At 37.4% G+C, this 24,495-nt stretch overlaps 1 protein-coding gene across 1 annotated transcript in view; it reads right to left on the minus strand.

The window, feature by feature from the left end:
• Positions 1-12,300: 12,300 nt before the first annotated feature.
• LOC118745752 (fatty acyl-CoA reductase wat-like) overlaps positions 12,301-24,495 on the minus strand; it is a 155,958-nt gene continuing 143,763 nt past the window's right edge. Inside the window, exons 4-6 of the mRNA XM_036479400.1 lie at positions 13,028-13,422; positions 12,855-12,964; positions 12,301-12,788 (exon numbers count right to left, since the gene is read on the minus strand). Coding sequence (XP_036335293.1) covers positions 12,589-12,788; positions 12,855-12,964; positions 13,028-13,422 — 705 coding nt within the window. The 3' untranslated portion in view covers positions 12,301-12,588. The remainder of the gene's footprint in view (positions 12,789-12,854; positions 12,965-13,027; positions 13,423-24,495) is intronic.

Genomic DNA, 24,495 nt, shown 5'->3' on the forward strand with positions numbered 1-24,495 from the left:
ATATATAAATACGCCACAAAAAAAAAAAACCGGCTTTTATGAGGGCACCGTTCGCTCGATTTCAATGAAACATATGTACACCGATTGAAAGGATATAACTTCCTCTAATCCAGAAATGTTAATCCCGTTACATATGGGGCCTGGCATCTGACATACAGACTAAAATTTGAAAACCCATATACATATCTCTAAAACCTAATACCTAACCTCTAATTATGCTGGGTTCTGAAACTTGGAAAGGATGCATAAATAGTAAATACCGTACTTACAACAACTACGTAAAGTTTGTGTTCATTTTCTCACAACGTTCCCGAGCACTAACAATACACGACAGTCCGAAAAAATGTGCCTAAATGCAGGTCAATGTGTCAATTAATTAAAAATCGTCGATAGGTATCATTTCCTTTATAAAATATATATACAATACTTATTGCATATTAGAAACCAAGAAGTTCACGGAAACCCTTCCTTATATGCATTCTTTCTTTTATGAAGAGTACAAGAGTACACTCACTAGAAAGAACCTTTTTTATATACCCTTTAATTTCTGCATACTCTATACTTTAATAAATGTATTTAATCACAGATTAGTACAACATATTTCTTCTATGTTATATATATGTACTCGTATGTGCATCATTTTTACCGAAAATATCAGCGCGACATATTGCAAATTTTAACATATTAATAACCTTTTGTAAGATTTTGGCTTTTTTATAAAAATATAGTCAATTCAACCTCCAAAACTATAAAATCAAAGTTTCAAATTTTCTGCAAAACATTCTCATTAAAATTTGAAACTTTGTTGTCAGAATTTTTAGAAAACTTTCGAATATGCAATTTATAGTCCATTCAATTTTAGTATAACAAAGTGCAAGTTTAATGGGGCTAGGAATTCGCGTTGATTTTTAACATTTTTTTTTTTGCATTTTCTTAATACGTATTGTAATTGTGTGTACAAAAAAATTTGAGTATGCTTTACATATGAAGAAGAAAAAGTGTAACGCCTTCAACGAAAAAAGTTCCCAAAAATTAACGCGATTTTGAGCCATTTCATACTTCCACTTTATTATACTAAAATTGAATAGACTATGAAACTGCATACCCGAAAGTACTTGTGTAGTTTAAAAAAAATTACGTTGAACAAAAATCGTCGTTCAATCATTGTCATACCATTTTGAAATCCTTTTAAATACGCCAACTTTCAAAGTTACTTACCAAACTAGTGTAATAGGTACACTTTTTTTCATGTCAGTCAGTTAAAATTGGACGAAGCATTAAATTAAAATTTTTTTAGGCAAAATATGTACAGTTAAAGCTCTTATAGACGGACGCTCTCATAAGCGGACACCTCCTATAAGCGGACACATTCTTGGGAACGAACAATTTTTGGTTTCTTTCCATACAAAATGCTCTCCCATACACGGACTTTCCGATAAACGGACGCGGACACTCAAATATGTCTAGTTATGAAAAGAAATCTCCCATGAGCGGATGCGAGGCTCTAATAAGCCATAACGCCATAAATTAGAGTTTATTTACCATTCAATCTGCTTTTATCTAGTGAAGGATACGTATTATTTTAATTTAGGAACCCGTAATTTAATTTTCTTAAACTCGAATGTTAAAATAATTTTTTCCGAAATTCCCATAATCGGATATCCCCATAGGCGGACAAAAAGTAAGTGACCATCGGTGTCCGCTTATGGGAGCTTTCACTGTATTTTTCTTCCAAGCTAGATCAGTTTGCTATAAATTTTAGACGACAATTTACAAAAGCACTACTCAGAATTAAATAATAAAAATAAAATTGAGAAAAAGTAGAAAAGTGTAGTAACGATATTAAAAAAAACCATCACAGGGTTTCGATTTTTAGGTTTTTTTTTGAACACCTATAATTTAAATAATACAAGACATAGCTTTTTTTATTTTTCTGATAACTATTATGACCTGGCCTTTCTCCCTGTATGCTATATAGCTATATATGATATAACTATACGTGGCCTTTCCGTTGACTTATCCATCCGTATATTCCTACGCGGGTATAAACTTCTCAACGGGACCTCGGGTTTCATTCAAGTTGGAACTTTAGCATGAGTAGTGAGGTTTAAAAATGTAAAATTGATCCTGAGATTTTTTTTGAAAAAGTATATTTTTTCAGTGTAAATATTCTGGAAACTTTTAATACCACAGGCCTGCGATGATTTTCCCCTTAAAAAAAAAGTTAGTAATTTAGATAGTAGCTACAAAAAAATTATACAAAAATTCCATCACGTAAATTTTCTGAGAAAATTAGTTTATCAGTTTTCATTATGTCACCGCGAATTACCAGCGGTAACTGCGAAATTACATAAGTTTCTTTGATCCACTTAGTCGCTTTAGGGATAGGTTTAACAAGTACTGTTGTGTTTTTAAGTATTAATTAAATTTTTAAAATCTTTTAAAATTCTAAGATAAGAATATCATGAGGTCTCTCAATACACAGGCCTGTGTGGTTCTCCCTTAAAAACTAAGAAATTTGGGTAGGTATTAGGTACTACGCAACCAAAAAATAAAATAAAATTTCCATCACGAAAATTTTCCGAGAAAATTACTCTTATAATTTTTCTTAAAGCCTGATTTTGCCAACTTAACTTAACTAAACGGAACTTAAAAATCAAAATGAAACAGATTTCGACGTGGCATTAAGTTACGGCTGTTCAATTATAACCAACATCCATTCAAGATAATTTATAAGTAAGAGCCAGTAAGTTACGTTAAGTTGCCACAATCAGACCATTATTCTTACCGCTTATTACTAGCGGCCGCTGTGGTATAGTGGTTTGCGCTACCCCTCCGCAGGGCCTGGGTTCCCCTCGCTAGGGCAGGCACCTTGTCGTTGGTGCGGGGCTTAGCTGAATCGCCGATCAGCCCTCTTTGGTCTGGGGTAACCTTGACGCGCTCGTCCCTTATGCGCTGCCTTTTCTCCAGATTGGGGCTGCCTGCAAACGGTGACCAAGAACTGCCACCTCTTAAGCCAGGGTATGACGCGACACCATGCCCATTGGACGGTTTGCAGTCAGGAGGGAATAAACCGGTTGTATTATAACGGCGCAGGCCCGCATCGAGGAGTAACGGTGGCCTTATCGCGACATGGAGCGCTGGCGCGGCGGACCAGATGAGACCCTCTTCCATTATTTAGACTTACCATAACTAAACAACAAAAAAGAACAACAAAAACATCAAAAACAAACACCAAAACAACCGCGAAGACAGCAACTACAACAGTTACAACAGCTGCGAAAACATCAACAACAGTGGCGCAAAAACGGCCATGCATGGCAGTAACATGCTGGGCGGTGGTAAGTGCACCAGGAACAGGGGTAGATTCCTTGAAAGCCTAACCGAGGAAGAGGCTGCCCTCTTCGTTGAATATGTCAGAGAAGAAGAGAAGGCAAGTACCAGCAGTGGCGGCGTGGATCGGGCGCAGCATCGATCGGAAGGCCTTAAGGGAGCAGAAGCATTATCCCCTAAGAATAGGCACCGCTCCGCAAGCAGCCATCGAACTGTTGGTCGGCGTCGCTCCGGGAGTCGTGACCGCTCCGACAGTCGGTGCCGGTCCAAGGGCCGGCATCGCTTCAGCAGAAGGCACCGTTCAAGCAAGCAATCAGACCTCATCAGCGTCGCATGAGTCAGGGTGGCAGGTACAAGAACCTCCGGTCAACCGGGAGCCCTTGATGACCACCATCGAGTGGGGTGGAGCGTGAGGAAACGTGAGCACGAAGAGCGCAAACGCAGAGGTAACAGAGCTGCAAACGCTGGTAAGCAGCAGAGAAGTAAAAATGGTGAACTACCCGCGCCTGCTGAAAAGCAGAGAAGCGAGCAACAGCAACAGAGACTGAAAAGCAGAGAAGCGGGCAACAGCAGCAGAGACCCGCGCCCGCCAAGTGGCGGAGAAGCAGGGAAACCACAGGTGCCCGAACAGCAACTTTTACAGTTTCAGCGAAACGAACCAGCTTTAAGGTTACACCACCAGAGCCACCGTCCCCCAAATGGAAACGGGGGTCCACCCCCTCCGACAGAGTCTGGAGGGTCTGCGGGCCAGGGCCGGCCACAGGAAGGAACCACTCAGCAGCCCAGCTATTCTGATGTTCTTAAAGGCAGCCGGGTGGCTGTGATGCCCCGTGATTATCCTGCTGCTGCCCCATGCCTTGAGGACCCAACCAGACTTCAGGATGGCATCATGGGCGAGGTCCCAAAAGGGTGGAAGCACCCACTCACTTTGCGGCCGCGATTCCTACGTTGTTCCGTGCGTTCAGGCTATCCTCATTCGACTAGAAGCTGGCTGGAAGCCTTATAAACCGGCAAACAGTACGGTGGGCCTTGGACTCCTTCGAACGGAACAAGGCCCTGGGGGTGGATGGCGTCTGTTCAGTTTGGCTGGAGCAGGGCATAGAGATCTGACTCCCGCATCTTGTGGATATTATGAAGGGCAGTCATTATTAAAGAGGCACCCTCTCAACGTCCACCTACCACACTTCGGTACTCAGAAACCTTCACTAAAAGTAGTAATGAGACTGCAGACGCTTTATTTAAACACTTTACCCGGATGACTTCGATGATACCACGTCACACCACCATTCTTTGCGTGAGAATTTGAAAAATCTCTTAGATACTGATAATGATGTGGTGTTTACTGAGGACGAAGTTTTGGAAGCTCTCAACGCTATGAGCCAAAACAGGGCGCCTGGACCTGATCATCTAACGCCCGATATATGCCTGGCGTTTGCAAAAAGCAATTTAACCCTCCTTAACAAGTCCTACTTTGGACTGAGAAGGCAATTCAGGAGTAAAGTCCTCTCTCGACGTACGAAAACCACGCTCTATAAGTCACTCATCATGCCCGTGCTGGTATATGGCGCAGAAGCGTGGACAATGACAACATCCGATGAGGCGGCTCTTGGAGTGTTTGATAGAAAGATTTTGCAGAAGACTTACGGGCCTTTACGCGTTGGCGACGGCGAGTACCGACGATGGAACGATGAGCTGTATGAGCTTTACAATGACATGGACATAGTGCAGCGAATTAAAATACAGCGGCTCCGTTGCCTTGGTCATGTCGTTCGAATGGACACCGACGCTCCAGCTCTGAAAGTATTCAACTCGGAACCCGCTGGTGGTAGCAGAGGAAGAGGGAGGCCTCCACTGCGATGGAAAGATCAGGTGGAGAAGGACTTGGCTTCACTTGGCGTTTCCAATTGGCGTCAGCTGGCACAGAGGAGAATCGACTGGCGTGCTTTGCTGAACTCGGCCAAAATCGCATGGGCGGTTACAGCGCCAAAGAAGAAGCAGAAGAATTGAACCTTCTTTACTGGGCTTTATAACGCTTGTTTTAAAATTGGTTACTTTCCAAAAATTCGGAAAAAGGCTTACGTCAAGATTATTCCCAAAGCAAATAAATCTGACATGAATTATCTATCATCATATCGACCTATTGGACTGCTTCCCGTATTTGGCAAGCTGTTGGAAAAACTTTTTATTAAACGATTCATATATTTTGCGGAAACACATGATCTGTGGTCATCGAATCAATTTGGATTCAAAGAACAAACATCCACGGTGTACTAATGCTATAGAGTTGACTCAAAGAAAAAAGCAGCAAAAGAGTCAATGCATATGCGAAACGTCGCGTCCCTGCTACTGCATAAAAAAGTATGACCAAAGGATGCATCCAAGCCTCTGTGTGCGGACCAACTTTCTGGAATATCATTCTAGACCAGAGGTTCCCCAACTTATTTTTCTTGTAGACCCCTTTCAAAACTTAACTGCTTTCGGTGGACCCCTGATGCTCATTTCTAACATATTCCCAAAGCTCATCAAAAAATATGAAGATTAAATCTAACGATATAATTTTACATCGCGGGTGAGTCCCAAAACTAAATTCGGAGTGGCAAAAATAAAAATAAAATATTTTCTTGTGTTCTATTTATTAAAATATAATCACAGCTCGTAAAGCCATGAAAGGTTTATTTCGCTCTGAGGAGTTATATTTTTTAAGAGCACTAAATAAACTCCTCAAATATTCGGCTCCCTCATGAATTTGCATGTGATGTAATTGTCAAATAGGTTATTTGTGTTGATGGCATAATTTTAATTTTATCACTAACAGTTCTATTCTGCGCTGGTAATAAAAAGTTTGTAACCGGTAATTAAAGTGTCTGTAAATTTTTAAACCCTTTTCGCATTCTGTGTACTCTTGTAACCGGTAAATTTTGTTACCATCTCATAAGCTGGTAACAAAGTATTACCTCGTGAAATATGCAATGCCAGAATTTGCACAATTCTTCATAGCTGAATTGCTGAATATTTTAACTGCATTACCAACGTTCCTAGAATCGCGGTGACAAGAACTGGTAACATTTTTTGGTAATAAAATGTTCCGGTTACAAAATCTTCGGTAACGGGCAGAATAGACCTGTAAGAGTTTAGAAGTGATGCGAAAAATATTCGCCACTCGCACAAAACTTGAAACAACAAAACAAGAGACTGACCAAAAAGAAAAGACAATCTAGACAAATCGATGATAAATAAACAAGCAAGCAAGAAGCTCTTCAAAGCAGGATGGGCGAATGGAGTTGTCAATCATGCCTATCACAGTCAGGTGTTTGCGCCACGTGAAGTGACCAGTCAGGAGTCCCGTCTTATCAGTGCGAGGAAAAAAGATATACCTTCTGAGATTGAAGGCAACATGAGTTTTGCCCACCTGCATCCACTCGATGGCTCCCAGTCATTGCTGAGCGAAGTATCCACCCAGTTTGTGAGGGTGGCTTCGATGGTCGAAGTGGGGAGTGCTATAACTGGTTGCGGAACGAGGAATGCCTGGTCTGGGCCAACTGTGGCCAAAAGGTCGGATGTCTCATTTCCATGCACTCCCGAGTTGCCCGGCACCCAGAGTAAAGCAGGCTCGTTCGTTATCTTTACCAAAATAATTTAGTCGAGACTTGCATTGCCGAACTAGTTTGGAAGTAATTAAATAGAGGGCTGGTAAATGCCTTAAATGCACCTTGGCTGTACCTGTAGACACGTAAACTCCTTCCCCTCCACCTATTTTCCACCACGTAGTCTATGGCTTTGGGGGGTTGCAAATACCTCAGCCTGGAAGACTGAAGCATATTCCCTAAGAGAAAAAGTGAAGCTTATCCCCATTAACTTGGAAAAATACTCCGGATCCTAACCCTGAGTCAGTTTTGGAGCCATCAGTGAAGATTCGACAATGTACGAGGGCGGGATCAGTGCTGGAATTAAACCAGCATTCCCCCTTAGGGAACTTTCTCTCTCTAGAATCTCTTCAACAAAGGTTATGGTGGCGTACTATCCTGTAGCATTGAAAAGACACAAGTGTTCAAATATCTGCCACCGCCAATTTCCGTATCGCCTCACTCAGTGTTATACTAATATCCGTTTCTTTTTAGTCGGCAGGTGGCCTTTAAGGCTTCCCCACGTATGATGACACAAAGTTACGGTAAGTTTACCAGGGCGTCAAGAGCCCTTTACACCACTCAAAATAATTAAAGATAAATAAATAGGCTATCAAGCAACCATTTTGGTTCTTTGCTATCGAAACCAGATGAATTTTCGTGGACCCCCACTTACAACTCGTGGACCCCCATATTTTTTTTAACGCCAACGTAGACCCCCGTCGAGGACCCCTGGGCCACTTTGAGAATCACTGTTTTAGACGATCTGTTGAAATTGCCTTTGCCCAACGATTACGTTACTCAAGCATTCGCAGACGATGTCCTTCTTATTGTAAGTGCTAAATCTGTAGAAGAGCTTGAAAGAAACACTAATACTTCAATGCAGCTAATACATCCAAGCTCGGATTAACAGCAGGGCCGACGGGGCCGCGGCCTGGGGCCCCCACATTTGGAGGGCCCCCACAAGATGAAATGAATATGTATATAAAAATATAAAAAATGTAAAAAAAAATTGAAATGATAAAAAAATAGAAAATAATGGTTTAAAGAATTTCTCTGAAATGTAGATATTTTAATAAAATAATAGAAGGTGAACACTCTGCGATGTAATCGCAACTTGTGAAGCACTTATCCAATTCTATAATTTTTTTAAACTTGAAGTTTATTGTGCGAAGCTTAGGCTACGCAATCGGAGCCCTTTTGAAACCTTCTATTTGTATAACAACAACAACAACAACAACAACAACATTTTTAGAACACACAATATATATTTATACACTTTCTTATGCAATACGAACTCGTACACTTTTCTTTGTTCAAACAATTGATCTTTTTCCATCTCATACCTAATAATAATTGATCCTAATTCATTTTATTTTGCAATCAACTTAGTTTATATTCCGAATCTTCCTATGTAATGTACTACTCATATAATGTTTATATTTCGCTCAGATTTAATGAAATTGACTTCTTGCCCACAATCACATTAAAAATAGATGAAATGTTATCAGTTAAAGTCTTATATATATGATATATTTCACAAGTGCACTATAATATTTTCAAAATTTGGGGAATAAATTCTATAACCTTTTTCATATACCTGAACAATTTTCATATCTTGTTTCACTACAGATTTCGCGAAACTCCATTAAATCTAAAATTGCACGAGTGAAAGATCTTTCTTCAAGATGAAATTAATCAAAAGTCGACTTCGAACATGTATGGGTGAAAACCGACTTGTGCATTTGGTTCTCTTGAGCTCCGAAAGAGATATACTGCGCGAACTAAGTTTCGATGATATCATTGCTGTATTTGCAGCAAAAAAATCACGGAAAGAGTAGTTTCAGTAAAGGAGTATCCTTTTTTAGTGTAATATACTGTGAACATGTATTAAATTTGAAGTACTTATTCCCTTGTTACTTTATTCAATGCGTCATCTTATTCTCTAACCTTATAATTATCTACTGCAAACTATACTTTTTTTTCTGAAAGAATAGTTTGAGATTGAGACTTTATAACCCCACATTCTTAATCCGGCCCTGAATACATCAATGGGGAATCGACGTTAAAATAGCTTTTGGTGAAGCAAAAACAAAAGTTATGGCTTTTACGAGAAAGCAAAACTAGCAGAAACTACGATTAATGGCGCTAATTTGAGTTTTGTTGAGGAGATGAAAGTTGGCGTCATCATCGATAATCACCTCAGGTTCAGCAAACATGCACGATACGTCATCGACAAAGTTCAGGGTACATTTAAAGATCGCTGCATATTTGTGCGACCTACATGGGGCATACATTCTGAAAATGTTGCTATACTTTATAGGCAGGTCGTTTAGCCAACTGTCATATAAACTGCTGCAATTTGGGGAAGAGCTACAAAGTATTACAATGTCTGTCGGATGCTAAGGGCATTTAAAAGAAGCTTTACAGTCTAAGCAATCAGGGCATTCCACATCATCTCGATTACTTCAGCACTAGCCCTGGCAAACTTTGTTCCATTACATCTCAAAGTAGAAGAAACTTTGAGAATAGATAAAATCAAGATGTCCGAAACCTTCAAAATACCTTCAGAGGATATTTCCATCCAGCAGCTGCATCCTGCCTCTCGCCAAACAATCAAGTATGGCACTGTGAAAACTCAGGATGAAACAAGTAACGTTCTCGACCATAATGCCATACAAATATATGCAGATAGCAGCAAACAGGAAGCTGGGGAGTGCGGTGCTGCATTTGTCATACATCACCGTGATGGACGATGGGAGGACGAAAGTTCAAGCTACATCGTTTTTGTACAGTATTTCAAGCGGAAGTTTTCGAAACAGACTGCGCTTTAGCATGGACCCAAACAAATCCCGACGAATTAAAGCTACAAATCTTTTGCGACAGTCAATCTTGCCTCGAAGAAATAAAAGATCGTAGCAATACCATGCCCCCATAGCATCTATCCACGAACGTCCATTTCAACTTCGACTGACACACTCCATACATTTTTACTAGATTTAAGCGCACGTTGCAATAGAAGGCAATGAAATAGCTGACAGCTACTTCAAAAAAGCGGCAGCCTCGCCAGATGATATGGCATTCACTCAATGCGCTATTTGTTCCGTTAAAAGTCAAATACATTTAGAAACGGCAGCAGCTTGGCAACAAGAATATTTTAATGCGTCAAATGGATCAACAACTACGACTTTCCTCCAATCTTCGGAGGATGCTAAAGTTTAGACGCAACTTTTCGGAGTTTCTTTTGCAATGACGTAATTTCTTACTGGCGACAGCAACAGACGCTCAGTAATTTGGTTCAGGAATGCCCCGGATACGCTAGAGCCCGTTTAAGCCATACTATGCTTTGTGACGAGCATCAAACGCCAGCCTATAATTTACAAGAAATTGCTAAACAACAAAACTTTATCGTCTCATTTAAAACATTTGTAACACTTATTATAAGTACGCTCAAAGAATTAAATGAATAATACTGTTTCTCACTTTTGTTTGTATTACATGTAACCAATAGAAAATATTTACATTTTTTTAGCCTTTATCCATTCGCAGGCAGTGTTATTTTAAAGGTTTGAACTTAACTTGTTAAAATATTTTAGTAAGTAGCGCAACATTGTTATATGAATTGAGAAAATAATACATATCTCAAAGCGCAGTTAGCGTGGAGAGACCACAGGAAAAAAACAGAGGTTAAGTATATGGGGCTTACCCAGGACTCCAAGCAGCTGTGGAGGACACATGTTGATGCGGCTACGACAGCGATGATGGTGTGTAAATGTCTTGCGGGAAAATCTTGGGGTGCTCTCCGAGGATCCTCAGATGGAGGGATTCGGCAAAGGCAAGCTAATTATTATCTAGGAACAGCGACAAGATAGGCACCCAGCTCCCCCTAGCTTTGTTCCCCAGGGGCGGCATTAACAGGGAGGCGGTCTTAAAAGAAACTTCAAGACCCACACCTACAACAAGGCGACCTGGTGTACCTGCATTATGAAGAGTCAAATACAGACGCCCACACTACAGTGGTACACTGATGGCTCTAAAGCACCGGAAGGAATTGGAGGTGGCGTGTACGGCCCTAGGCTGAAGCTTTCGGTGCCCCTGGGAACCATCCCTAGCATCTTTCAAGCGGAGGTCTACGCCATTAGTATGTTTGCTGAGATTAACATTCGCAGAAATTATAGGAACGAAAGGGTACTCATACTAAGCGATAGTCAGGCGGCACTTATGGCTCCCTCATCATTCGAGATCTAATCCTCCTTGATTTTGGAGTGTGTAGAGAGGCTTAATGCTCTGGGGGGTCGCAGGTAATGAGGAAGCTGATCATCTGGCCAAAATGGCCGCTGCCTCGACCCCGATAGGACCTGAGCCCTTCTTTGCAGTGGGACACAACACCGTAAACTTTACGGCGTAAAGGAAATGCTCATAAAGAAAATACCAAACTAAGAGAACTGCACTGGCATAACACTATGGATCTACGTAACACTATGGGTCTACGTAAGGAGAAACTAAGAATAATGAGAAGGTTTTTGACGAGCCATTGCAGGCTTAGAGTGCACCTATATAAACTGGTAATTTGGTCCAGTGACCTGTGTTGCTTCTGCGATGCGGCCAAGGAGACTATTTTACACCTTCTTATGGAGTGTGAGGCCGTTTCACGCAGGAGAAATAGGAGTATAGGGTACCTGTGGCCAAGAGAGGGGCACATACACTCACTTTCCCCGGTATTTATTATGAATTTTTTAGAGTCTCTGGGGCTGGTCGACGTGTTGTGATGAGCTAAGGGCATAATAGGCCTACCCGTCGCAGTACTATACCTAACTAACTATCTATCTATCAAGCCCGGTTCAAGATCACAAAATAAAAGAGCACAAATGGTTTTTTTCTAATAGTGATCACCCCCTCGGCAGTCAATGGCAAATCTCCGAGCGTATTTCTGCCACGAAAAACAGCTTCTCATAAAAATATAATCGGCATTCGGAGGCGGCGTAAAACTGTAGGTCCCTCCCCTTTGTGTGACAACATCAAGGCGCACGCCACAAATCGGAGGAGAAGCTCGGCCAAACACTAATTATTATTATTATTATTAACAACGAAATTGCAAACACTTATCTGATTTCCTTAGTCTCTTTAAGGATTTCTTTTAACTAATACTGTTAGTTTTTTTGAACAAAAAGTTAATTTTATATTAATTAATTTTTGAATTTTCATGCAAATTGCTAAAAACTTTAAAATATGCATGTCATTAATAAAAATAAATTTCGACGCGCAAGAAAGACATACAACATACAACATACAAGATATGATATATAAAAATTAACACAATTATTGGAAGGGAAAAAAAATTTTAATTTCGGAGGTCTGTGTTATTATGATATTTCCGTGGATTTTGTTTTGATGATGAAATTTTAAAGTATTACCAATTAAGACCAGAACAAAACCTTTACTATAACAAAAGCACTTTTGGTTAATATGACAGCTTAACTCGGGCAAGTGACTGCCGACCAAATCATATCCCGGGGGGAAGATTTGTATATAGTACTTTAAAGGGCGCCTAGAGAATAAAGGGATCATCACTATTCTAAGGAGTCCTATATTACTTTAGAACCAGATATACTTATTTGGTCGAATAATGTTTTTACTTGTGTCTTTGTGATATGTCCCACGTTGCGGCAATAATACTATTTACACACAAATCCACCGGCACCATATTAGCCACAGCTCTTGGATCACATCGTAATGTACGAATGACTCCCGTGCCAGCACCGGCAATGGCTCCCGTTGGGCCATAAAAGTTATCAATCCAACCGCAAACAGGATCTCGGTAAGTAGATATAACTGTTAAATAAAAAAAACCGGTTTGAAATGCTAGGATTAAAAAACAAAATCTATTAACAGATTTACCGATGCCAGGTCGAAACATGCCTACTGGCAAATTTTTACCATAGGTTTTAATTATGTCCTCTGCAACAGCTTTTGTGAAGGTGTAAGTGTTTGGCCATTTGCCTAATAGTCTGGAAGATGCATAGAAAACACGCGATTTTATTTGAAGATCTGCGAAATATGAACGAACTTACAGAGGCGTCATTGATTCCAACAGGTTCTCCGGTGTGCACTCTGTAAGTAGTATTAGGTTTTCGGAATTACTAGGCGGAGGATAAAACTTTTCATCAATTTGTCGTAGTGGGCATTGAGTATATGCTGTGGACACATGCAGTATACTTTTCAATTGCTTCATTTCACTGCAAAGTAACATGATATCCCGTGCTGCTTTCACATTTATTTGCATAGCCACTTTTAGTTTCTCGTCAAATCGAACTGTTGCTGCCATGTGAAAAACGATGTTAACACGCTGGATCAAAAGCTTTCGGTCTTCTTGACTCAGACCCAAACCTGGTAACATACAGTCGCCGGCTATGCCTTGAAACTGATGACGAAATTTTGGTGCCACTTTTTTCATAGCATTGAATATCTGTTAAGTAAATTATATTGAGTATTACTGAGTTTAATCATTACTGCCTAATAAAGCGTTCTCATTGAGGCATTAACTCGAGTTTATGGGCCATTTTGGAATTTTGGAATTTTGGAATACCAAAAATTTCGTTAAACTCGTTAAACTCTCTTTAAACACTACTTTTATTTGGAGTTTATGCGAATGCAACCTTTTTCACCCGATTTGGTTTGTATCTTTGATAATCCAAACCTGCAACCAACTTGCCGACAGTTAGTCTGTTCCCGTACTGCAGGATTTAATCTGAATTAGTCCGAGGTCGTTGTGTACACATATGTAAGTCTAAAATATCAACAATCTAGCGATGCAAAAAAGTGTGGCTCGATAGAAACTTTTGTGCTGATTTCAAAAAAAAATTTTCAAAAATTATCTGGCGAAAGTAAAGTATAAAGAAGATATCAATGGTTAAAGTTAAATTTTCTGATTTTTTTAAATAGTAATATCTTCTGAACATAACCTATTAAAAAACTAATGGCGTCAAAATAACGGTAATTAATTTGTCTTTCACGTATGTATATAACTTATATGATTGTTTTATAATTTTAGTCCGGAAATACTAAAAAACAAAATAAAATAAAAATATATTTCTTTAAATGGCGTTTATATAAAATTAGTTGCAATACGTCGCATAAAAGGCATTTAAGTTATGTTGAAATTAGCATCAACAATTTTTTAATCGGTTTAGTAGTCTCCGAGATATTAAACACATAAGAAATATATAAGTTGAACTTTAACCTCTTTTGTTGGCTTTGGTTTTTATATGAACCAAATAATTTTGATATAGTTGAAATTAGCGTAAAAAGTTCTATCGATCGTCATTTCGTGTTTTTTTATAGCTAAACGGTTGCTATTCTAGGCTAATGTGTGTGTGTGTTAAATCCTGTAATACGGGAACAGACTAAATGAGAATAAGAAAAAATAAACAAAAAAAAAATGTCAAATTAATATCCGAGTTTCTTAAACACCGCAATGTGAACGCTTGACAGTAGTTCATAAACTCGAAACGTTAAACTCGAGTTAAAGGCTCAATGAGAACGTAATATAACGCTTAGTATCCAGCTCTTAAGAAAAGCACTCTATATAAAAAACTGAAGAATGACGAAGAAATATTATTGTGTCAAATTTACTTAAGGCAGTACTCAGCTCTCAAAGAAAAGTATATATTCCCATTTTTCTAATTTTTTTCTAAGTAAAATATGAATATGGCAACGCAAACTCTGCGAAGAAATAAATATGACCGTATAAATTTCTTGAAGAAATAATATACAACATAATGTAATAGCAAATAATATAAGAAATAAAACGTGAAAACTACTTATCCGCCTTGATTCACATATGCCTAGTTTTTCTTGAACTTTTTCCTCTAAGCTGGATACTAAGATTTACCTTAAAGCGGTGATGCAGAAGTAACGATAAACAGGTATTTATATGCTTATATATATAGAGTGCTAAAATCATATATACATATGTATGTATTCTAGCCTGGCCATTTTTGTAACATCACTTAATGTCAATGAGTGCCGGGTTGAAACGGCTTCTATTTTACCTAAAACGCCAACTGGAAAATTTATCACCGATCCGGGAATTTTTGATGGACCCAAAAGTTGGTTAAAGTTGAACTTACTTATTTTTCTCATACAAGGTGCATAAAATACGCAAATACTATTATGCCGATTTTTAATGTGATGGAAATTTTTTGCGATATGAGTCAACAACTTGCAATATAAACTGAGGTTCTTCTTCATCGCATGTTAAAATACGGTTATAACCAGGGTTGCCACTGAACAAAAAAATATACTTACCATCCACTCGAAAAAAATCGACTAAATCTGGAAAATATCTACCAATAACTATTTTAGTTACCTATTTTTAAATTGTTTTTTAAGGAAATTTTTATTTGACTAAATGATGTGGTATTTGAGATCATATTAATAGAATCTGCTCGGTTTTCTTCAACCAAAAACGAAAGTGATGAAATTAAAAGCAACAACGAAACTTCATAATTTAAAAAACTTCAACTGGAGTTATTATAGACAAATACAGTGCCTCAAAAAAAATTCCCTATGTACTTTTTAATGATTTATTTTGGACCAAATTTCCGTCATCCCTTGTCAAGCTTGGTTTGCAGACAAACCGGTTTCGGCGTTGTGCCATCTTCAGTGTCATTTTTCGTTCTGTCTGGTTCGAGTTTTTGTCCTTGATTTATATTCTTTTATGTTAGGTAGTGTGATTTTCGTCGATGATTAATTTCTAGAAATGCCATGGTGTCCTTTTTTTAGAAGCAGGTTCATCTTCGCTGTCTCGATATTAACATCCGCTATATTGTCGCTGTATGGTTTTGCCTGCAGGTAGGTAATATTCAAATTCAAAAACATTTTGTCTAAATTTCGAACTTTTTACTCTGAATTTTTAAAACAATTTTGGGTATGCTGTTTTATACCGAACAATCATATCGTGTAATTACATACCTGTCCATTTTTACTTTTTATTTAAAGAATCATTCAAAATGTTTAAAATCAAAAGCACCTCAGGATTCCAGAAAAACAAGTTTTGAAAGGAGCACGAGATGCTCGCCTTTTATCGAAAGCGTTCGAACATTAATGCAATAAAGTAGACTACACTTTTGGAAAGTAATTTATAATATAAAGATGACTACCAAAAATTAAGCAGGAACTAAAATTGTATTTCTTTTTCAAACATCTACCAAAATGAGAAAAAATTTACCTTTTTACCAACCCAAATTTTTTCTACCAATTTCGGTAATAATTTACCAAATCGCAACACTGGTTATAACCTTCCATAAACTTGACGCCACGCTCCGCAGTGTCGTTTACGACGAGTACATTTTGAAGGAATTCCAAAGCTGTCTGTTATTCCTCATTGCCTTTCCTTACGGCTGGCTCGAGCTGAAGAAAGTCACATTGAATCTCGAAATTGGAAAACAAAAACTTGTTTTATAAGACACAAAATCAGATAAATCATATTTTAACAAATGTTGCACATTTGCAAACGTGCGGTATTTGACAAAAGCTACAACAGGATCCTTTTCTTTTAAACGATTCGCCATTTTTCGTTTAATTTCGAGTGAAACGCTGGAAGCGAAAAATGATAGCCCCACCGTTTCTAGGGTTAGATACCACAAGTGATTCTTTATCAAATACCGCTTAAGACACAATTTTATCGATTTCGGAATACTTGGAAACAGCACGTAAAAAATTCAAATCTTGATTGGGACACTAAGTAGAATTAGTGCCCCTATACCATACCTTGATATAAAGCTTAACGACAAAAATTTACATATCCCGAATACATCTAAACTCTCTCGAAGTCATATTAAACTGGGCACGAAATGTAAACATTTTTACACAATATATTGCTTTCGACATAAAGCCTGCATGAGATGTCGCACCACATGTTCGAAGGACACCGCCGTCGTCATCAAGGAACGTCATAGAAAGTTCCAAGAGGTCCTTATAATCCCCGCGTATTTGAGTGTGTTTTAGCTGTACTTGTAGTGTGGGTTCTTCACCAGTATATTCATCGACAAAATCATCAGTATATATTTCCATGGACTCAAATTCAATTTTGGTTTAATTTTCGAAGAAGATTTTAGTGAGGAAAAGATTTGATTTCGATAAAAATATATATAATTATAATACACAAGAGTAATTAATATATTATTTACAAATTTTTCCAATTTTGGCGTTTCAACATGTTTTGATATACCTGCTTCTTCCCTTTCTATTCTCAATTTCTCAATAATGCTAAACATTGAACTCTCTGCCGCTGCTTTTCCAAGAACACTTTGCCCTCTTCCTTCCTCATCTTTCTCAATGCATCGCAAGCCGCAAAGTCAAAAATATCGTCCAAAGCGCTTATGAAAACATCAAATTTTTTCTTCATTGCGGCTGCTATCTTTCCCGCCTTAACTTTGTTGAAAGTTTTCCAATCTTCGTACATTTTTAAAAGCTTGCCGGCGCATTTATGAGGATCGCGGATTGGTATACGCGCTTGTTTCCAAAATACCGACGCAGCATCAATCGCTACCCTACAAGACATCTGCCGGTCATATGACTTGTCATCTGACTGGGAGATCTGCAGCCTTTTGGCATCATATTTTACGTTAGAATTGAAGGAATTTCTGAAAAATCTGACCAGTTCTCTTTTGTACTTGTAATTTTGCATCCCTTTTCATCATATGACCTTGATTGATGTTAACTTAAGGTCTCTGTTTTACTGCCTTAAAATTGTAGGGCCATGTTTACAGCGTTCTTTATGTGTATTGGTTTTTATTTGAGTGTATTGAGAATCGGTCAGTCCAAAATATCCTTTTCTTGTAGGGTAGCTTTGCACTTTCTTTTGAGTTTAGAAACCTGTCTGTTTGACGGTAATTTGGCTCCTAAAATTTGGCGTGATACATGTCCAATCAAAGCAATTTTCCGTTGTTGCTCATCAGTTTTGCGTGTTTCAACTGACGAAACGATTAGATGATTCGTTTGTAAAACTCGAAATTAGCACGTAAATGAGTAAGTTTGGCACAAAATCTTGAAGCATTGTAATTCATATGATAACGGTTTCCTTCAAGCACAGTGTCGTTATATGTTTTTTATATAAGCACGGGGTTGCCATGTGTCATAAGGGTAAATTATTTCTAAATATTTTCTATATAGCAACAAAACAAAATCAACTTCAATAAGATTTCCTTTGATCAACTTAACCACCTTTTGGGTCCATCAATTATTTCTCGGAGAGGTTTCAAGATTTTCAAGAAATTTTTTTGCGTAAAATATAAACTTTTTCATCCCGGCGCTCATCAATACTACCATTGCTAAAAATTTTCTAACATATTGCGGCCACTCGAATGTATACGGATGTAATTATTTTTAAGAGATATAAGTATATACCTAGTCGAATAAGGTCAAGTCTTAAAACGGAAAATGGGAAGAAATTAAAGAAGAGCCGTTGCAACGCGATAACTAGCGCTCAATAACATTTACTTAAAGCCATAGAGATTTCATGGATCAGTAATTAACTCGCCGTAGTAAGTACCCACGACATGGCTGAAGTAGCCATACTTTTAACTAGGGATGAGCCGGGTGCCCGATAGATATCCGGAAGATATTTCTGTTATCCGACTATACGGCCGGATACTGGCTAAAACCCGGCCGGATTTCGATTACAGAAGATTCAATTTAAAAATCTAGTTCAGTTTTTTTTTGTATTTTTATAATCAAATTAATAGTCTCTAATTAGTTATTAGAGATAAAAATTTATATCTTTCATTACCTACAAGCTATTCTATTTCCAACATAAATGCTACCCGATGCACTAAACACTCTTTTTGAGCTCACTGAGGAAGGTGGTGCGCAGAGATACTTCATTACTTTGCGACTATGTTTCCACCAAATTAAAAAATCTTCTTGTCTGGGTAAAAGGGGAAGCTGTGAATATTTCTCCATTTCTAAATCGCTGCCTTTTTTCATGTGGCGTCGCTGCCGTATCTGCCCATCGTTTGGCTATCCACTTCACTGCAAAAACTGCAAGCAGCATCATAGCCGTTGGTGATTTCCTCAAATCATTGCCAAATATCCTGGTTAGCTCCCTCTTCAATAGAAGCTTTCACTATAGTTCGGTCTTTTTCATATGATTCAACTGGTTTCTTCATGCAAACTGATTTATATTTTCGAATTAGTTAATCACCATCAGCTTTATTGATGTCAGAAAAAAACGAGTTTTGAAACGGGGTTTACAAAATATTTCATCAAGGAAGCATTAAGGGACAATATGTAAGCACGCATAAAAGTTCGATTTTCATCACATTTTTTAATAAAAGTACCTCAACCACGCGTTTTTGCTTAGCGGCTATCATTGTTGTTTATTTTTTTCCTTCACGTTTCTTCTCTATTTACCAAAAAATACTCTATTAATCAGAGTTGCAGACGAAAAAGTTATCTTTTCAATAAAGGATTAGTTTATTACTTGGTATCCTGAATCCGGTTACTTATACTTTTAATGATAAATCTATGGCTTTAATATAGATTATGATGCAATAACTAATTTCAAAGGCCTGTGTATTTTAACTTACTTCGGTTGTTTTATTATCTATTTATGTTAAATTAAAATAAATGAAAAGGTAAAAATTAAATAATTTTACTCATAATACTTGTACTCATTTTACTCAACTTCGGTGTAAAAAAATTCATAACTCAAATTATTGTAGAGTGCACCCCATAACATTATACTTAAATATTGCGCAATACTCAGATCTACCACTGTGATTTTTTCCATTTTTTTTTGAGATGGCATATATTCAAAAACTAATTTTTATCAAAAAATTTGTATGTGGAAAATTTTTCAAAAAAAAAAAATTAAAAATAATTTTTTTTTCGTAGGGTATTTTGATGTGTGTATGTGCGATTTTATCGATAAAAACGTTTTAATTGCGTATGCATGTTCACTTTGAGCAAATTGTGAGCACTGGTTGGGGAAATCTTCGTTAGATTGGGCAAATCGCTAATTGGGCCCCAATTGGATCAAAATTAGAGCCCAATTGGGAAAAACTTTTGGCTCTGATCGGGCAACCTCAAAAAATTTCCAGCAAGGAAATTTTGTCATAATGGGCAACAATTTTGTGCCCTCAACTGGCACAAAAATCTGCTAGCATCATATAAGTGCATTTTCAGAAAAAAAATCATAACTCGAAAATGACGCATTTTAGCATATTGCTACTCGTACTGAAAATAGTTTATACTATTCCCTAATAGACAAAAATGTTTGAGAGAAAAAAAAGATGTGGCAATTTGAAAAAATCAATTTGAAAAAAACATTTTTTGTTTGTTTATAAACAATAATTAATTATTAATAAACAATTACTGATGTTTAGTTCACTAGATCAATTCAGTAGATCAATATCTGCAATTAAAAAAAAAAATCGTTAAAATCCTTGCTTTTTTGCGGCAGTTATAAACGATTTCATCAAAAGTTGCTATTAAGAGAGGAAAAAAGAAGCGTTCGTACTCAAAAAGAAAAAAATTCATTATTCGAAAAATTCGCATTTCTGAGCGAAAAGAAAAAATACGTGTCCCCTTAAATTGTTCAAGAAACAATCCCTGTGAGTTTGATAGCAAACTTAAATTCACTTTCCCCCGGCCTGGGTGATTTGAGATGGAATGAGCCATATATATATATATATATATATACATATATCCATAGGGTTCTCGGAAACGGCTCTAACGATTTTGATGAAATTTTGTACACCGATAATGTTTTGGATTTTAAGGTTATCTGAGTAGGCAATATCTCCGAAGAGACTCGCATAAGGTTGCCACCTATTCGAAATTAGTTACAAATTAATAAAACATCATAATATGGGTATCAAATGGAAGCTATTTTAAAGATCCCTAATTAAAAAATATTTTTAATAAGGTTGCCTCCTATTTTGAATCGCATATATATTTAATTTTTTGTTTAGAAAAATGTAAAATATTACTTTTTATGGGTACCAAGAGAAGGCTCTTAAACAATGCTTTCCCTATACACAAAATATTATGTCTTAGGTGTAAGGTTGCCACTTATTTTCGATTCTACACAATTTATCTAAAACATCGCAATATGGATATCAAACGAAAGGTATTGTTGAGAACTTTGGTTAGAATATATTTTCGCTTTCGCATTCGCAATAATCAATGCGGATCTTTTGCGAATGCGAATATTGAAGGGACCGATAATAACAGTTATTTTTTTTACGAGTTAAACTTGGCCAAATATTTTTTATTCACAACCAAAAATTCCTTTCCGGACAATAAACAAACCGCTTATCCAAATTAAACAAGTTTGGTATCAAATGAAAGAGGACTTAAATGGCTTTAAAACTGAAATGTCCAATCAAGCAAAGTCACCTATTCAAAAATATTTCAATAAAAAATGTTAAATGATATAAAAATATATAAAAATAGATGTGGTAACCTTCGTTCGTTATTTTTGTTTAAAAGCTATTTCAGTCCTCTTTCACATGATACCAAATTTGCTTAATTTTGAAAAGCCCTTTATTTATTATCCTGAAAAAAACTTTCGCAATAAAAATACTAGGCCAAGTTTAACTTAAAAAATAACTGTTATTTTCGGTCCGTGGAATATTATGCAAGTGCAATGATAAAACGTATATCTGGCCAGTCATAGAAGAAAGGATCAAAAATGAATTACAAAAACTAAATTCTAAAAACGCTGTTGACGTTACTGGTTCTTCACATTCAGAAACAACCAAAAGAATGAGAATGAAGAATTCTTTGGAAAACAACGGTGTTTAAACAACGATCTTGCCATGATACCTGATTGTGAAGATGAAAGTCAGGAGGATACATCCGACAATTGCAGACTGATGCAATTCCCAAAAAAGTATTATTGCACCGCAATAAAAAAATAAAATAAATATAACTGAAAGTCCTCTCGACTGGTGCAGCGTCAATCGAAAAGAATTTACAATTTTGTCAAGTTTGAAATTTTTTAAGTTTTTCGCACCTTTCCGAAAACTACCGCTACATGGTAAGCAGTGGTAGTTTTACGTCTATTTCAAACATCTTCGATAGAACGTTCAGTTAGACATAATGGTATAAACTTATATAGATATATTTATTTATTTATTGTCTATGAACATACAAAGTTCTTACAGACTAGCAAATAACTTACATATGTATAAATAAAAAAGAAATAAAAATGGGAAAAATTTACTAGAAAATGGTATAATAATAATAATAGATTGGCGCTTACACATATGTTAGTGTTTGGCCGAGCTTCTCCTCCGATTTGTGGCGTGCGCCTTGATGTTGTCACACAAAGCGGAGGGACCTACAGTTTTACGCCGACTCCGAACGGAGATTGTATTTTTATGAGAAGCTGTTTTTCATGGCAGAAATGCGCTCGGAGGTTTACCATTGCCTGCCGAGGGACGACCGCTGTTAAGAAAAAACCTTTTTTCAATATTTTTTGCGATGTTGCTTTGACCAGGGCTTGAACCCAGGTGCTGATGAGTGAAAGCGCGCACTGCTTACCACTACACCACAGCGGCCGAAATGGTATACAAAAGATTAAAAAAAGAGCCCTTCGACAATGAGAAGTCAAGAGCTACCGAGTTAGCAATGAGATTAAGATCCCGTGTAGCTCGCGCAATTGGAGCATTACTCGCAAAGATGGTTTTGTGATTCTCCCCGTAGAAGGGGTAAAAGTTGCGAAGGGTCCGCCGAGGAATATTGAAACTAATCCTATTTAGTAAGTAGGGACAATCAATAAGTCCATTAATGATACCGTATGTAAAAGCCAGAGATAGAACTGTCCTACGATTTCTTAAAGTTTTTAAATTGATTAGCGATAAGCGTGATTCATACGATGGAATCGGGGTCTGAAATCTCAGGAAGCGCAGGGCAAATTTCAGAAATACTTTTTGTACACGTTCAATTCTATTACTGTAAAGCTGATTACTAGGTCTCCAAACAACAACCGCATATTCTAAATGAGAACGAACATATGATGTATAAAGTAATTTCATAGTATACGGGTCAGAAAACTTAGTAGCGTTCCGTCTAATGAAGCCAAGTACAGAGTAGGACTTAGAGGTAATATAGTTAATATGACTACTAAATGAAAATTTGGAATCGAAGATAACCCCAAGATCTTTAATTTCAGAGACACAAAGCAAATCGCGGTTCAAAATACGATAAATGGTATTTAAGGGATTAAGTAGTCTGGAAAATGTAACACTAAAGCACTTTTTGATATTGAGTGAAAGACGAGATTTTAGGCACCATGTGTAAAGGCTATCGAGATCACGTTGAAGCAAGAATGCATCCGATGTATCCTTGACTATCGAAAATACTTTCAAGTCATCGGCGTAAAGTAGGTAGTTAGCAAATGAAAAACAACTAGTTACGTCATTAATAAATAACACGAAGAGAAGAGGGCCTAGGATGCTACCTTGAGGGACCCCAGAAGACGCTAAAAAAGGCTCTGAGTTGACACCTTCAAGAGAAACTACACACCGCCTATTACACAGGTAGGAATTAATCCAGTCCAAGAAAATAGAATGGAACCCCAAACAAGCCAGTTTTTCAATTAAAATCTTGTGTGAAACCTTGTCAAAGGCTTTTGAGAAGTCGGTGTATATGCAATCCACCTGAAGGCCGGACGAAAGGGCCGCAATGCAATATTCACTAAAAACTGTGAGATTGGTAGCCGTAGATCTGCCACCGACAAAGCCATGCTGATTATGGCAAACAAGCGATTTCACTGCAAAGTTAATCTTATCTTTAACTATGTGCTCAAAAACTTTAGAAATCGTTGAGAGCTTAGAAATAGGCCGATAGTTGCGAACATCATTTTTTTTACCACTTTTAAAATTAGGGGTAATGGTGATTATTTTCCAATCATCCAATCAATCCCAGAGGGAAGAGATTTATTAAATATTAAACACAGAGGCTGAACCATCGCAGGGCAACTTTTTAATAAGAGAGCCGAAAGGCCATCAATATCCGTATGTGTAGAGGATTTAAGTGCAAGGATCCCCTTTGAAACATCCTATATGTGGGCGATATCACGCCCATTTTCCAAAATTCCATAATAACGTTACTTCTTTTCAAGGGATTGTTGTTAGTATCAATTTTGGGTAAAATTATCGTTATAAAAAGGTGGTCGTAATTTTAGTCAGATTTCAATAACTTTCAACGTTTCGCCTTTATGGGACAACCACAATAATTGTACCGATACACATTGATCGAACGGTTACCGAGATACACATATGTGGTCATAAGTGGGTGGGGTCACACCCATTTTTCAACATCTTTTATTATAAGCGTACTTTTTGCTATAGAATTATTGCAAACATCAATATTGAATAATAAAGCTTCAGTATTTACTGATTTATAGAAGCTTTCGTATTTCTCTAAATTACCGTTATGTGGGATGTGGGCGTGGTTATTATCCGATTTTTTAAATTTTCAGCCGTTTGGAATGCTTTGTGAAGGCCAACAACTGTGCCAAGTTTGG

The sequence above is a fragment of the Rhagoletis pomonella genome, unplaced genomic scaffold, assembly GCF_013731165.1.
Source record: "Rhagoletis pomonella isolate Grant_MI unplaced genomic scaffold, Rhpom_1.0 Rhpom_scaffold_00009, whole genome shotgun sequence".
Classification (NCBI taxonomy): Eukaryota; Metazoa; Arthropoda; class Insecta; order Diptera; family Tephritidae; genus Rhagoletis; species Rhagoletis pomonella.